At 35.4% G+C, this 16,817-nt stretch overlaps 3 protein-coding genes across 3 annotated transcripts; all 3 read left to right on the top strand.

Moving 5' to 3' along the window:
• Positions 1-2,332: 2,332 nt before the first annotated feature.
• On the top strand, positions 2,333-4,850 carry LOC145582902 (B-box zinc finger protein 24-like). The gene is made up of 3 exons (XM_081639951.1): positions 2,333-2,822; positions 3,940-4,251; positions 4,372-4,850. Exons 1-3 carry the CDS (start codon positions 2,640-2,642, stop codon positions 4,606-4,608), a joined length of 732 nt encoding a protein of 243 aa, XP_081496077.1. The 5' UTR covers positions 2,333-2,639; the 3' UTR covers positions 4,609-4,850.
• Positions 4,851-6,152: 1,302 nt separating this feature from the next.
• Positions 6,153-7,394, top strand: LOC145580762 (uncharacterized). The gene has a single exon (XM_081637873.1). It carries the CDS (start codon positions 6,153-6,155, stop codon positions 7,392-7,394), a length of 1,242 nt encoding a protein of 413 aa, XP_081493999.1.
• Positions 7,395-10,591: 3,197 nt separating this feature from the next.
• LOC145581845 (uncharacterized) lies at positions 10,592-16,257 on the top strand. The gene is made up of 7 exons (XM_081638874.1): positions 10,592-10,817; positions 11,160-11,269; positions 12,072-12,221; positions 12,311-12,540; positions 13,319-13,429; positions 14,672-14,716; positions 15,977-16,257. Exons 1-7 carry the CDS (start codon positions 10,715-10,717, stop codon positions 16,134-16,136), a joined length of 909 nt encoding a protein of 302 aa, XP_081495000.1. The 5' UTR covers positions 10,592-10,714; the 3' UTR covers positions 16,137-16,257.
• The last annotated feature ends 560 nt before the right edge of the window (positions 16,258-16,817 follow it).

The raw sequence follows: 16,817 nt of genomic DNA, 5'->3' as shown, positions 1-16,817 counted from the left end.
ACTTGTGAAAAAATCAGACGGACAATTGACGGCACGTTAAAGTGAGTTGAAGTGAGTTAAGTCACAAATTCAAGAGATTTACACCTTCAATACTTAGTCTCCAGAATTTAAAAATATCTAAGAGGAAAATGCGTCCGCCCAGTTCCCAGACGTTTAGTCCAAAGGGGAAAGTTCAGACGTACGCAGTATGATGAAAGAACCATAGAGTACGCTTGAAATCAAGGAAGCCCAATCCATTTCAAAAATATGTGGACGCTCTGGGTAGTTAGGAGATAAGCTCCTCCCAGAGTATCAGAACGCCCAGACCAAAATAGGAGGACGTCTAGTCCCACTGCTGAGGTCGCTCTGGGTGGCTAGGAGATAAGCTCCTCCCAGAGTACGAGAACGTCCAGACTAAAAAGCAAGGATGTTCATTTTAAATGCTGTGGACGCCCTGGGTAGTTAGGAGATAAGCTCCTCCCAGAGTATGAGGACGTCCAGTCCAAGATATGCGGACGTCCCGATGAGCTAGGAGATAAGCTCCTCCCAGAGCATGAAGACGTCCAGTCAAAAGTATGTGGACGTCCAAATGAACCAGGGGTTAAGCCTCTCTCAGAGTACGAGAACGTCCAGTACAAAGTATGGACGTCCAAATGAGCAAGAAGACAAGCTCACTCCAGACTACGAGGACGTCCAGAACAAAATATACGGACGTCCAGGTAGCAAAGAGAGCTTTGAGTCCAAAGTATATGGACGTCCAGGGCAAATGGGAGGTAAACCCAACCCAGAGTGCCAGGACGTCCAGAATGCAAGATCAGAGGAGGCGACCAGTAAGTGTACGAGCCACCCCCTCTGAGGGGCAAATGTTTAGGGTAAAAATACCCCATGTACGGGTCACTAACATTACACATTTGGACCCTATTTCCGCCACTTATTGGGTTCGAACCTCTTCACATTTGTGTGTGGGGATCAGTTATTTTTGGGTTTTATGTGAACCGGATCGGATCGATACATTCGTGGCCCAATCTCATAGTGACACGTGGCCTAATAAGAAGGCGACACGTGGCCCTATGAGAGTGTGACACGTGTCCACCTGACAGGGTGACACATGTCAGCTATCTTTAAATACACAATACAACATCAGAAAGAGAAAAAGGCCCAGATTACATCAGGCCCAAATCCCAAGAAACCCTTGAAAGCCGTAAAACGACGCCCCCCATGACACATGGCGACCCCTGATTGCGCAGCCAATCACGTCACGACATTCTAGGGTACAAACCCTAGAGGGGCACATGTTCCCACCCCTATAAATACCCCAATCATTTATGATGGGAGGGTGGATGGTGACAGAACATAAACATAGAGCATTAAAGAGCTCCAACTTCTCTCTACTTTCTCTCTCTAGCTTTTCCGATTTCCGATCTCTAACTTGATCGTCGGAGGCGAATATTCCGATAAACGGAATATTCGTTGTTTTTCAGGTGTCCACGTCTCATTGTCAGGAGAACGAGACCAGTATCCGAGGAAATCACAAAAAACCCCGAAACAGAAACAAGTTTGACAAAACTAATTGTACCACAAACTAATCATTATAGTTCACAATCTCAATTCATTTAATATAATCATAATTAACAACGCTCTTATTAATAATAGTCCTAACCACCCAAAACACTTTACTCCTCACATGAATGTACACTAAAACTTATAAATTAACACTTGATCCATCAAGCACTTAGGATCAATTTCCTAAATAAGTGACAATTTACTTGCATTACATGACATGACAAGATTTTCAAAGTCCTTAATCTATGAACTTTTTCTCTCCGTACAAGCAATGTTGTTTCCAAATACCAAAAGATCTTCTCTATAGCTAAGCAATGAGGTCATACATACACTCAATTAGTCAATTATAAATAACAAAATAAAGAAAAAAAAAATAAATATCACAACTTGATCTTGACAAATGACAATTGAAAACCACGCAAACACATTTATTCACAAACAAGTGTGTATGGCATTTGGTAGTTTGCAATCACATAAACACATTATTAGTTGCACTTGTCCAAACTTTATAATTTCTTGCAAATTAGATGGCATCACATTCACATAAAAACTTTATAATAAAAGTTTTTTCAACAACATCTAACCAACTCATCAACAGATAATTTAATTCCCTAAAAATTTTATGACCACAAAATTTGTACACTTTTGTTAATGTCCACATATAAGTGTACCCTACTAAAAAGTGTTGGACTAATTTGTGCCCTTAATTTGATCGTGTAAAAATCTTGAATACTTATCTTTTATTTCAGACAATCCAACGTCAATTTCTCCACCATTCAAGTTTGTTTCTCTCTCCTATAATTTTTTGTATGATTTATACCCCAATTTCATTCACATTTATATTTCCTCTTCTTTTCTTTCTTATCTCTAAGAAAGAATATACAAAGAGTTAAGCTTAAATTATAAATATTTTTTCATCTTTTTGATTAAAATAAATTCTGGGTTTTGTTAAATTGCTGGAATTTTCATCTGGGTGTATCTTAATTTTTGAAAAGATTGCAATATTGAGTGAGAAATTTGGGATTTTGTAGAGAAAAAAACAGAGTAGAAACAGGGGAATTGAAAAACAGAGTAAAAAAAAAAAAAGTTGATAAAAAATGAAAATTCAGTGTGATGTTTGTGAGAGAAATCCTGCAACAGTGATTTGTTGTGCAGATGAAGCTGCGCTTTGTGCAAAATGTGATACAGAAGTTCATGCAGCAAATAAGCTTGCTAGTAAGCATCAAAGACTTCAGCTTAATTGTCTTTCTAGCAAACTTCCTACTTGTGATATTTGCCAGGTAATTTCTCTTTAAACCATTTTTTATTTGATAAATATAGATCATAGTTGTAGTAGGTTATACGGCTTATTATAATTAAAAGTCAGTATTAAGATGACTTTGGTTCATAGTTTATTCTTAACACGTTGATTAAAAAACTTTGACTAAACTAAATAGACAAATTAACTAGTTTTATATGACTAAAGATATATTATTACTCTATTATTCTATCATATGAAGTGAATATATATACGCAGTATAAGTAATATAATTACATCACCAAAAAGGTCCACTTTGTTTACTTAATTACAACTTTACAAGGGCCTAAACTTCATACTATATGAAGTGATCTTGTGATTTGTCCAAGATTATATTGCTATCAAATCTACTAGGGAATTGGGAGTTTGGGACCCTATTAGTTAGCTATTTAACAAATATTTCCTCCTTTTGCGAGTTATCTACTATAAAAATTATCCGTACCATGTTACTCGGATTTGGGTATTCATATCTTACTTGATATGCTTAATTGGTTTAAAAACTAAAGGGTTGAAGTATCCTACCCTTGGTTTAAAAACTAAAGGGTTGAAGTATCCTACCCATTTTCTTAGGTTAAATTAAGAGTCCGAGTAACATAGCCTTGCTACCGCAGTAAGTTTAGGAACCAATGTTTCTCTTTACATCTCTGAGTAAGGTTCAATTTTATGGATGAGTCAATGAGATGAATTGGTAAAACTCTTATTTTTAGGGTATATATCAAAATAGAAAGTGAGAAGTGAGGAGCTTAACATTTTGCTTATACAAACGGTCTAATTTCGAGATGGATTTGATATTGAGTTTTAGAATTTGTGATCTGAACTAATTGAAGTACTAGCAATTTCGAATCTTGATATGAGTTACATACTTGGACCTCTTTGTCCAAGAAGAGGATAACAGTTTATAATAATCATCCATTTTTCGTGGTAGAATGGAACCTATGAGAATATGCTTAAACTGCCTATCTAAAGATATGGTTCCTTATATGTGTATTTTGTCTGTTTACAATAATTCATGTACTATATAGCAGAATTATATTCTCAGCTACTCCATTTTTTACAAAGTAGAATTTCTGCTGATCTCTGCTTCATTTTTTTTGTTACAGGAAAAGACTGCATTTATCTTCTGTGTAGAAGACAGAGCCCTTTTCTGTCAGGATTGCGATGAATCGATTCATGCAGCTGCAACTCGCGCTGCAAACCACCAGAGATACTTAGCCACTGGTATACGAGTTGCCCTGGGCTGCCTCTCCAAGTGCAGAAATGAAACTGAAAAGAATTGCACAGAACCATCCAACCAAAATGCACCTCAAGTCGCCGTAAAACAACCAGTGCAACAGCCTCCCAACTTTTCACCTCCCTCGTCTTGGGCTGTTGATGATCTGTTGGAGTTCACTGATTTCGATACTGACAATAAGGTGAGGAACATTTTCTGCATGTCATTTTACCAAGTAGTTAGTAGTAGAAATCTTTTTTGACACTACTAGTATATAGCAGTAGAAATCTTATTGACAAGTTTTTCATTATGTAATGTGCAGAAAGGACAGCTTGAGCTTGGAGAGTTTGATTGGTGGTCAGACATGAGTCTGTTCGGCGAGCAAATTCCTCATGAAGCCTTAGCAGCAGCAGAAGTTCCACAGCTTCCAATGTCAATACCAATTAATCATACAATGCAATACAGACCTACCAAAACCAGCATGCCCAACAAAAAGCCTCGGATTGAGATTGCTCATGATGACGATGATGAGTACTCAATCGTCCCTGATCTTGGTTGATGTAGCAGTCTGTTATATGGCCTCGTGCCAATAACAAAGTTTTCAGTAACATGATTGCAATGGTACATTATGATATAGTACGCATAAGTAAATGTTGCAAATGTGAGAGCTGTAAATTGAATGATATGCTACTATGAGGTTTGTAAATTGTTCATAAATCTCTGGTTTGAGGGTATGAACATCTTCAAATAGACTTATTGGACAGTAATATCAGGATCATGCATGAAAGACTTATTGTTCAATCATTCTTACTGCAGGGACAAGCTTCCCTCTAGTGCGCATTTATCACTATGTGTTGTTAGAATTTCAAGCATGCAGCATAAAAAGGGCTTCATCGTTTCGAGTTGGTCATATTGTAAAATGATTATCGATCAACTGAATCGAAGCTGTTTAACTCAGTACAGGGTGTCATAAAAGCTGCGATCTCATCCAAATCAAACATTATAGCCCTAAATCGCCCCAAAAGTAGCATTCCTTGCTTAACTTGAAGTTTCTTGTATGTGGTCATGTCTCTCCCATCTAAGCTACGTCTCTAATAGTTTGTTCTACAGAAATCAAATTTGAATTCGTTCCACGACACCATACGTGATAAAAACACATCATTTCCAACCTATATCGTGCTAGTTTTGAACCTTGGTTTTGAGTAACTATTCTAAACTATAATGTATTGTGGAGTTGATGTAGTATATCAAACGTTAGTAATTTAATAAAAATCAAACTCTATTACAATCTTCATCATCTTATTAATAATTTATGTATTTACCTGCTTTCATGATAGTTTAGATGGTAGATTTTTAAATACGTGTTAGATGTCATAAGTTTTGAGGAGTATATTACTTTTTTAAATGTCAAGTGATGCAATTTCATACATGCATAGTGCATATAATTAGATTGATTTATTTTCAGGATTTATGTTTTGGTTCGTAAGTACTATGTATCATACTTCATTTTTATTTTGAGTTCAAATTTTGTATTTTCGATAAATTCCTTTACATAAGTCCCCTTCCAAACAAAATATTACTGAGTTAAGAGTATTTAAAAAGAAATTTTGACCATAATTATTCATTGATGCATAGAAAAACAGAAAATGATAAATTGATAACACCATCTTTCTGCCGATAATATTCATTAGAAGTTTCCAGAAATCATAAGCAAGGACCAAATATTGCACAAAATACAACTGACCAACTATGGACCTATGATACACCTAGACATAATGATTAAAGAAAGCAAAAACAATTTCATCCAAAGAAAGAAAGAAAAAACAGATAATTTAACAAAGAAGTTTAGGTTGATCTGACCTCTTCCATTGATGCCTTAATTTATTCCAAACTGCCAAAACAAATGATTCACCATCTTCTTAAGCTTATAAATTATTTATTATCACACTTGATAATATTAACAGGATCTTGATATGAAGTATTACATGTTACTTTCTTTTTCTCCCTCTTAACTTCGACTTTGTCGATATATAAACAAGCATCACTGCTACAAACTTCATCAATTCAAGCACATTTACTATAACACAAAACATTTGTATACCAATGGAAAGCAAAGAGCACCAGAAAATGTCCTTCTACTTCATCACAATGGTCATTCTTGCCATTTTCAGATCGATGTCAGTCCACTCGACTACCTTGAGCTCAGAGATTGATGTCCTAAGGGCCTTAAAGGAAGGGATTGATCCCAACTCGATTCCAAGCAATTCATTCATCAGCACCTGGGATTTTGCACTGGATCCTTGTGAGAGCACAGGGGCACACTTCCTTGGGATCCTCTGCTCGATTCCTGAGGACAACTCAAGCAGTCGTATCACGATACTTGACCTGGATGGTGTTGGGTATGATGGATTTCTCACTAGCGACATTGGGAACCTGACCGAGCTCACCATCCTTAACTTGAGCAGAAACAAGTTTCGAGGACCAATTCCCGACAGTGTTACCAAGCTTAACAAGTTAACTGCACTTGTGATGTCTGACAATTTCTTTACGGGCAGCTTACCACTAGGACTAAGAAGACTGAAAAGGATCCAAGAACTAGATGTCTCACGCAACAAACTAACTGGCTTGATACCTACTTGGCTCACCAACTTCAGGAGCCTCGAGTCCTTAAAAATGGCAAGCAATGGATTTTCTGGGCGTATCCCTAACTTGGCAGGGTTATGGCAACTCCACACATTAGACCTCAGCAACAACCAACTTTTTGGGATCCTCCCTCAGCTTCCTACAAGTTTGAGAACATTGTCTCTGAGCCACAACGTACTTTCAGGGAGTATTCACTCGATATACGAGCTCCAAAACCTCAGATTGTTGGACCTGAGTGATAACAGATTCAGTGGCAGAATCAGAGGAATTGTTAGCTTACCTGAGGTTGTTAGCCTGAATTTGTCAGTCAACTGGTTCACAGAGCTGCAGGTTCCCAAATTTGCAGGTGAATCTACCCATCTTGAAGTGCTTGATGTGCAAGAAAATCGTCTAACAGGCCACCTACCAGCAAATTTAGCCACAATGGAGAGGTTGACAGCAATATACCTGAGTCACAACCAGCTTTCTGGACCAATTCCAAGGAGTTTTGGTGTTAGGCTAGGTGCTCCTTGGAGGCATGTGTTCCTCAATCACAACTTTTTGGTGGGAGGTGTACCCCCAGAATTCGGCATTCAAAAGGTAAAGGTGACGGGGAGCCTAGCTCACAATTGTCTCAAGTGTCCGAAAAATGTAACCATGTGTGAAGGAGGTCAACGCCCAGCTCCGGAATGTGCAGGGCAAAGTGTCGAATTTTTACAATAGGAGGAAGCACCAGCTAGCAAGCAGAAGTAATTATAATGTCTTTCGTTTAGTCACAATCGTTTGTAATGAGATATATCAGATGAGAATAACTGTGTATTGATAACAATTTATTTAAAGTAAATAAAGCTGATTACTTCATAAACTGATAATACCATGTATGTTACTTGCACTATGCCATCATATACTTCACAATTCCTCATGTCACATTATAGCAAGTGGGGAGGTCTAAATAAAGAATGAAATTACAACCCTAACCAAATTAGTTATATCAGACCTAGGCCGCCGAGGAAGTGGGAAAAAGAAAGGGGAAATCACATGCCTGAAATTATGAAACCTAGAACTCCAAAATGATCTGCACGCAGCAGTAGCTTGTGTTCCAGCTCAGAGAAGCCAGTTGGCTTGACATTACCAAGCCAACTAGAACTGAGAACCAAACCAAATCCAGCTAACAGCTTGTTTCCTAATTTCCACAAGAACCTGGGTAAAGGCAGCCAGGAAGACATATGTAACGAATACCACTAATAGGATATACAAATCTGGTTCATTGATGTCATACATTGGAAGTCTATAGGAAACTTTGAAGAGCATTAAGGGTGTTAAATATAAACAACATTTTACTTATATTGATTTGCACATACTCGGAGCTGGAACCGAGAAAAATCTCCCCATATGCACACAAACCACCTCAGATATATCCAGAACTGACTGCAGAGAACACACTTCCAAATGCAATGAGCTGGGGATAAGCAGGAGATCTCAGCATACCAGGCTGAGATCTCACAGTGCTATACATCTGCAACAAAATTTACAAAAATGAGCCAGGTTCAGAACTAGTAATTCAGAAAGAAAATGTGTGTAATGATTTTGATTATATTCTCACTAACCCAAATACGTTACAGAAATAAACCCGCTATTATCTTAGCCCCCTTGCCCCATTGACAAAAATTCTAAAGACACCCTGATTTGTTGAGTCTAACATCCTAAACCTTAGATTTCAAAATTATGTACCTAGAGTCAGCCATACGCTACCATGGTCATACAATGATGGCATTGTGCATCTCATAGAAATATAACACTAAGCTGAAATGGGTTAAACCTAAATTAAGTTTGTCTTAGATGGGATCACAAAACTTGGTTTGAAACTTTGATCCAATTGCTCAAGAGTCACGACATACTCTCTACCAATAAAAAGATGATAAGCTATAGTGAGGTAAAAAAACATTCAGATTGTAGGCAACTTCATACTCCCAACTCTTTCATGCTAAACTTAGTCAATAGATACCCTAGTTTGCTTAGCACAATAGACCAAAACCAGATCCTTTTATTTCATTCTATAGAGCTAGACTTCGAATGTCCTAACTTCTTAAATGAGATTATTATGCTACACTTCTATGTTCAACTAAATTTAAAGAATCAAAAGACATTCTACATTTCTACCCACATTGCTCAACCTCGAGCTAACTCAAACCCGGAATTAGCTGGTTAGATTTGATCATATTCATCCCAATTCTAAAAATAACACCATTCCAATTTACAGATTTATAAATAAGACCGTTTTACCATCATAAGACCACGGAAACTAATGGGACCGAGGTTTTCCCGGGGCGAAAACCCCAACCTTTCCAAAATCCCACCATTTCCAAAGCAGCATAGAAAGCCCAAGACAAACAAACAACCTCACAATCCACCACATTCCCCCACCCCCTAACCCCAACCCCACAGAATTAAAAAGAGAAAAAAAAAAAAAAAAAAAAAAAGTTGCAGACATACATGGATGACAAGAATAACGGGTTACACAATCATTCCAAATATAGAAAGATTACATATTGTAAACTACCCTCAAGAATTTTGTCATTGTCAGCAACAATGGCCATGAATTCTTACAAATCCTTGCTCAAAACGAATTGTAAAATGAAAATCAGAAATTTAACCAAATTTCAATACAGTACAATAAAAAGTACAGATATTTACTCCGATAATAGAATTTAAACAGAAATTAGGGAATAATAGCAATTAGGGAATGGAATTGTGAAACAAATGAGGACTTCAATAGCAATTAGGGAATGGAATTTAATCCTAATTATTTTATTTATTTATTTTGAATAGAATCCTAATTAAATTTTAGCAAGGATAATTGAAGTAATACAAAATTTATCCGTACTATGTTTTTCGTACAAGGTATTAAACACGTGTCTTTGAAATGAAAATTAAAAAATCAATCTTTTATTTTTTGGTGAATTAAAAAAAAATCAATCTAATCCAACCTTGCGTGAGGGTTGTCCCAAATGTCCCTTGAGACTTGAGAGGAAGGAATTTCATTTTTCTTTTTTTCAGTTCTTTTTCATCTTTACATTAAAGCAACACGGAGTACACAAAATTTCTCCGTACTACTCGTCTACTACGTTAAAAGATTACAAAAGTAATAGTAGTAACTAATGAGTAACAAATATCAACAAAATATTGGCTCACTTGATAAGATTTTTACCTTTTTTATTCTAGAAGTATGGGGTTTGAATCTTATTAAATTTTCATTCTAGAAGTAGTTTTATTATTTGAAATCTTATTTAATTGCAATTTTTTTTTTTTTTTTTTTTTTTGTTTTTTTTGGGATATGATGTACTTAAATTTTGAATAATTGATCTACCACCTCTGTTTTATATTTTTTTGCAACTTTTGCCAAAAATAGATTTTATACATTATTTGCAACTAATGTTTTCTTTCCTTTTTAGGTTGTCATTTCTCTCTATTTCTCCCCTCATCACATGCATTCCTATTTTCTCTTTATCTTACACTCTCAAATAAATTTTGTCTAGAGTCCGTGTACCCTTTACAAAAAATGTGAAACAGAGGTAGGGTCTGTTCTAATTTACTGAATTGGGTTGAATTGAACTGATTGAAGCTGAACCTGAACTGAAATGAATATTTTATGAGAGAAGGAAATTAGAAACTGAACTAAACTGAAATTAAGCTGAAGAGAACAGGCCCGTAGTACGTAGTATATGGATTTTTGTTTTTTAAAACTGATTTTTTATTCTTTATTTTTATTATGTTTTAAGTCAAATTGTTGGATAAATAGAATGAAGTTTATTAATTGGAAGACTACGACTCACTCTGTTACAATTACCTCAATTTTATTATATCCATTTAAAAATTATCTCATAACCAAATACACAAATGTTATCATGTAGACTTGTTGAGTAACTTGGATTTTATACACTTCTATCGTCACAAGAAAAAAAATATACACCGTACGAACTACTGAAACCAAGTCCAATTGAATTTTTATAAAGGTAGTCGGACAGTCGGCGCATCAATCGATCATGGACCGCGTGCAGATGGAAGAAGCATTGATGGTCTTAAGTAAGGGTCTTTCTCAAATCAAATGGCGCCTTAAATCTTCATCAAAGCTTCGTCTTGAGATTGGTTTGTTCCCCAAACTTCAATTTCATTTCTGGGTTTCTGGAATATTTACATTTTCCTATCAATTTGATATTTACTTTGCAATTTTTGTTCAATTTATAGCATACCCACTTTTGGGTTAAATCCCATTTCAGTTATTTTATATGTGATTTATTCATGATTATTTCAGGCTATTAAGGAATTAAAATATGCTGTATGCTCTAAAATTCTGTCTTTTTAGGGAAAAATTTGATTTTTATGTGCATTGATTGTGTATTAGTTGATTTGCATAATAAAATGATTGTGTTAGAGAAAAATAAATTTTAATGATGTAAAATCTGTGACTTGATGAATTTGGTGTTGTAGATGTTTTGGCATTGTGCTCAGGAATGAGGCCTCTTGTGATGGTTGACTATGGTGGAAAGATGCCTGAGCTGCAAGAGCATTTGGGCTCTCTTATTGACCTTATTCACAAGGTTTTTGCTTCAAAACTTCTACTTTTGTTTGGATCTTTAATTATTTGAACTCACACTCTAACATGGGTATGGACACTAGACACTTAATTTAGGACCAGAAAAATAGAAAATTTCATATTATGGATGAATTTGACATTTGAACTCGTACTTGTGTTCGACTCTAATGTAATTAACGTACGTCGTAGGTAGCAATGTAGCATTAGATATCAGAGACTATACAAAAATGTAACGGAAACTTGGAATTGGATTGATCAGTTGATCTATTTTACCTATTAGAGAGACTATGTCACTAATAATATGAGTTGCGGTGAAGGAAATGCTAAGCAAGAAAATACTATTCTTTTGCAGTTTTTATGTTTGCTATCTCAAATTTTGTACTATAATGTTATGATGATAGAAAGTAATAGCCAAACCTCATAAGGTTTTGCATCCATAGTCAATTATAGTCAATTGTTTTGTAGAAGAGGAAGTAATTTCAAAAACTGTTTCGATCAATTTCTAACATTAACAAGAATTTTCATGTACTGTATGGTATAGGCGCAAATTTTTGTGTTTGCAACATCATTCTTCATAGATCTTGAGTGACTTACTAGGTGGAAAAAAATAACTTACCATATTAAAGGTTTTCAAAAGCTGGCGCACCAGGCACCTATGAATCTATCATCATATGCCTACCGCAAGTCCACAAGCAATGTGATTTTCTTGGAAATCGTATACCTCTCTTGCATTACATATAAGTTCTAAAAAGATTTCACGACTTTTTTTCCATAAAGAAGTATTGTCTAACAATTCTCTCTTTCAGGAGTCTACTATTTTCCAGCAGTTAAGAGTAATGGTTATTGAAGATATGATCTACCTGTTAAATGTCAGGGAATTTGCTGAATTTGTCACCTGGAGCTTAAGCTTGGATGCAAAACAGTATTTTGTGGATCTTGAGCAGGATCCTCCTAAGGTAGCTGTAGAGGACAGCAATGTTTAAGCTGTTTGCATGTTGCTTAATATCTTTTGCCCTCTCTGACCTCCTTAGCTTTTGTCTTTTAGATGATATCAACAACTGTTGGGAGCTCAGCTATCAAGGAGTTGGTGTCTGTTCAAAATCTGTTCTCATTGGTGTTTACTTCTGATGGTGTTAATTGTGATGCTTTGCCAGGACAAAGTAAAGACCACCAAAGCTATGCTAAATCTTCTTCTAATCTTTGCCAATCCTTGAAAGTTCTTGATTTCAGTAGCTGCATGCAAGACTATCAAATCACAATACCGACTCTAAACGGGTGATTCCCGACCCTCTCTTTCACTACTGTAGTTATGGTCATGTAACAAACACTTGCAATTGTAGAAATGTGGATCTAGAAGGATGCTCTTCCCAGGGAATTCTATCTTGATTATTATCCAGTAAGGGTTGATAGTAAGCTCATGGCTCTTTACTAATTAGGGTGACTTATGCAAGCCTTGCCCAGACACTAACCTGTGAACCAACCAATATATATTGAAAAAGTTTTTATGTTACTGATGGATTATGATAATACAACACTTCAGAAAGATCTAATGGTTCTGTCATGCATGTTTTGGATATCATTGTCTATACGTCAATAACAATGCTAGTTATTCATGGACTTAAATTCACAAGTGACACACACACACACAAAAAAAAAAAAAAAAAAAAAAAAAAAAAAAAAAAAAAAAAAAAAAAAAAAAACACCCTGGTCTTACCACTTACTCTTTTTCTATACTTGTTTTTATGCTGGTTTGGCACTTCGTTGCCTAGATTTGGTTCTAGCTATAAATTTGAGGAAAAGGCCACTTGAAGATATGTACAATACATTTTCCGTTCTCTACTCCCAACATTTGTGCACGACCTCTACATCTTGGTTCTGGATTTTGTTTCTTAAAGCATAAAATTCATAAGTCAGGCTTATCACTTGACATGTTTTTACTTAAGAATTGTGCTCATTGAAGAAATTTTTTATTGCTGGTTGCTTTTATTTTGATTTAGATATTTTCTGGAGAATATAAGCATTGCTTTTAAGTGTAGCTCTTAATTGTATACAGATGGCTTCTTGGATATCCAGTGGTGTACCTGTTTGACAAGGACCATATTTCAGATGCTATCTATAATCTCTCAACCAAGCCTCTTCGCCTTTACAAAGTTCTAGTCCACAGGTCTGCTGCCTTTGAACCATAAATATGTGGTTTCTTCTGTTCTATTTTTTCTCAGTGCTTTCTTCCTTGTTTAGCTGAAATTGGGAGTTAACTGTTGTGAAGGATCATGTGAAACTCTTATCACGAAGAGTACTGGATTGACTATAGGTCTAGACTTTAGACTGCTTTGAGGTGTAGAGAGGCTTAGAGATCTAGCTTACTGATGTAATATGACATTAACTGAATAATATATAGTGAGGATGATTCTCATTGTTTTATATGCAAGGGTAAATTTCCATCTATAAAACTGGCCTTCATCTTTTTTTTTTTTTTTTTTTTTTTTTTTTTAACCACCAGCAAGGTTATATTAGTTCATATCAAAATCCGCCAAAGTTAAAAGACTTTGAGGAAAAGGTCAGAAACTTACAAACTCATCACTACCTCTGGAGTCCCATCTAGCCACTAGGTGAGCTAGAGTAGTCCCTGCCCTCTTTACATGAGAAAAGGTGAAAGAAGCAAAATTTGAGGAAAGAGCTAGGCCTTCGTCTTAATACACTGAATTATATGATATGCTCCCAGAGTTTATAAATTATGATGAGATATCTGTTGAAGAATGTGGATTTGGAGCAAATATATATAGGAGGCTGTTTCATATTAATGACCACAATAGTGTGCAAAAAGTCAAGGTCTAGTGAGTTTTCATGAACATTCCACACTTTTCATTCTTATGACTAAGAAAGCTCAATCCTTCTGATACTCTTTGATTTTCCATTCTTACAATTATGCCTTCATTTCTTCTCCTTTTTCTGCAGCTTCTTTTTGAGCTAGAAGCTTTTTCTGCAGTATAAGAACAAAGCACGCCCATAAAATTTTTATAACTAATAGAAGCTTCTCTTGCTCATCCTTCTGAACATGTGAAGTTAGGTGGAAACTAGGGAATGAAACAGTGATTTCTTGATTTTGAACTGATTTGCTTCTTCGTTTTTTCCTAAATTTATAAGGTGGATTCTACCTTGTTGCACTTGTATGAGTTGTATCATCAGAAAATCTGTGATTATTATCAGTAACAGCTTGAAGAGCGTGCATTGAAATTCTTGAGTCATCTTTAACTATTGTCTAGTACATTAGCTCTGCAGATCAATAGCTAGCATTGTATTGATATAAACATGCCTTATGCCTTTCACACATTTGCTTATCATATAATCATGTTTCTGGTGATGGACTTAGAGCATATTGAGTGACTTTTGCTCTTCTATCCTGCAGAAACGCCTCGTGTAGCAATACCTTACCAATAGAGGAGCTAATGAGGTAAGCCCGGATTTTGAATATTATCACTCACACATATTTACCTCTGAAACAAACTTACATTATATCAACAATCTGCCTAGTGCCAACCTTTTCTAGCTTCTTTATTTTATTTCCTTTTCAAATAATGGTTTTGATATGCACTAATAAACTGGCTCTAAATCAATTATGGTAATCTCTTTCCCAAAATGAGGCAGTATGCATACTTCATGCTGAGTGCAAAGTCTTTTTTCTACTAAGAACTTGGCTCTTGCATATTTTGGCAAGTTTTTTCTGCTAATCAGTGGAAGTTATTGCTGTTTTATCTTTACTGGTTAATACTTGGACAGACACATTCTGACTTGAAATACTTAACTTTCCTGCTTACTTTCATACGAGCTAATGGCTTAAATTGGCACTTTCTTCTTGCTTTATTTTGCCATTGCCCAAACACTGAGGGGGCGTTTGGTATAGGATATTGAAAATGGAGTGGAAAGGAAACAAATAAGAGGGTGGAATGGTATTATTTAACACTTAACTTTCCATTTGTTTGGTTTAACCATGCAAAAGAATCACTTAACCAAAGCTCCTTTTCTTTTTGTTTGAGGAAGGTAAGGGTAATTGTTACCTTAGGTTTTAGAGAGGTAACAAATAGTGGAAACCATTAGCCCTAGGTAATGGTAATTGTTACCTAAACCTTCTAACCAAACACTTAGTAACGGTAATGGTGTAATAATCCATTTCCACACCAAAATACTCTAACCAAAGATGTTCTGATAATAATCAGCATAATAGAAGTGATTACTTAGTCTAGCTCAGATAATAATCAGCATTGGTCTATGGTGATTACTTAGTCTAGCTCAGATAATACTGAATAGAGAATTATTAGAACAGAACGCTCAGCTATACTATCTGCTGCTAATAGAAGTTGGATTGGCTAAATGAAGACTTTCAAAATTCAAATCCATCAATTTAAGTCATTTCTGTAAATTGAGTGGTGCCAATGAATATTAGAGCAAGATATATGTAGGATCATGGACGTCCCTGTGCTCTAATTATGTGAACTTGATGTTGCAACAGCAAATACCATTTAATCACGTTTCATATTTTGGAGTCATCTAAAATGTGTCATGTTACAAACTGGCTTAGATAAGAAGACTGAGAATAAAATTTAATCCTTGCATTTCCACCAAATACATAAACAATCTTTTTTTCAAATTTCTTGTAAAAACGTTCTGCATCACAAATTCTGGAATATGTTTGCTTACATGAAGATGGTTACAGTTTTTCAGTGCCATACGACTTGAGCATGGAAGATCACAACGAACCGTGGGCAGAAGCGTTTTGGGTTCAGGTGCAAGCGAAACATGAAAAATGTAAACAAGTTTGGAGGTCCTTGCAAATGGAGGTCAGTGAATGCTATCCACAAGCAATTGCATTGTAGTAGCTGGTATCACCTTATTGTGGTAGTTAAAAGCCCAATGGTTAAAATGTGATGCCTATTGTAAAATGTAATTCCAACATTCTTTTTGGAAAATAAATTGCAACATTTATTTTGTACTCTATTTGGTTTTAGAGCATTTTAAAATGAATGTCGAGTGTCCATCTTAAACTTCGGGGATAAAACTGTAAAATTACACCTTTTGCTCCCCTTATTGGCACACAAGAAAGAATGTGAGTGGATGTAAAATTTCACCCGGGTGGCCGGGTGTAGGCTGGAATTAGTGAAATGTGCCTGAAATCATCATCAATTTTGGTTAAAACTGAATGTGTTTGAAGATTCTCAACACACTTACAGAGTACTCCATAGTAGGGAAACTGATTTTGGCACATGTGTGATTGATTTTGACACATCTTTTTTTGAAATGTGTATAGAAAATTATGTTCTCACGAATCAACGAAATTTATGTTAAGCCAATTAGCCAAAATCAAATACATAAAGTGTTGTTAAAAAACATCAATTAGTTTTTTTTTTTAATTTTTTTATTTTTTTTTATTTGGTATAAAATATTTTTCTTAAGAGAAAATTGTGAAAAAGAACCTTTTTAAGTGATCAACTTTTTAAAAAAAGACCTTTTAAGTGAAAACTTTTGAAAAATGATGTTTTAAGTTGCTTTTGTTTATA

Source organism: Chenopodium album, chromosome 15 (assembly GCF_948465745.1).
Source record: "Chenopodium album chromosome 15, dcCheAlbu1.1, whole genome shotgun sequence".
In the NCBI taxonomy this organism is placed as follows: Eukaryota; Viridiplantae; Streptophyta; class Magnoliopsida; order Caryophyllales; family Amaranthaceae; genus Chenopodium; species Chenopodium album.
This window is presented reverse-complemented; position numbering and strand designations above follow the sequence as displayed.

Bases quoted from the DNA above. Each gene is read 5' to 3' on its own strand.
- LOC145582902 (XM_081639951.1), top strand. From the start codon at position 2,640: ATGAAAATTCAGTGTGATGTTTGTGAGAGAAATCCTGCAACAGTGATT. The intron at 2,823-3,939 runs GTAATTTCTCTT...TTTTTGTTACAG, and splicing joins CTACTTGTGATATTTGCCAG to GAAAAGACTGCATTTATCTT. The intron at 4,252-4,371 runs GTGAGGAACATT...TGTAATGTGCAG, and splicing joins ATTTCGATACTGACAATAAG to AAAGGACAGCTTGAGCTTGG.
- LOC145580762 (XM_081637873.1), top strand. From the start codon at position 6,153: ATGGAAAGCAAAGAGCACCAGAAAATGTCCTTCTACTTCATCACAATG.
- LOC145581845 (XM_081638874.1), top strand. From the start codon at position 10,715: ATGGACCGCGTGCAGATGGAAGAAGCATTGATGGTCTTAAGTAAGGGT. The intron at 11,270-12,071 runs GTTTTTGCTTCA...TCTCTCTTTCAG, and splicing joins TTATTGACCTTATTCACAAG to GAGTCTACTATTTTCCAGCA. The intron at 13,430-14,671 runs GTCTGCTGCCTT...TCTATCCTGCAG, and splicing joins TACAAAGTTCTAGTCCACAG to AAACGCCTCGTGTAGCAATA.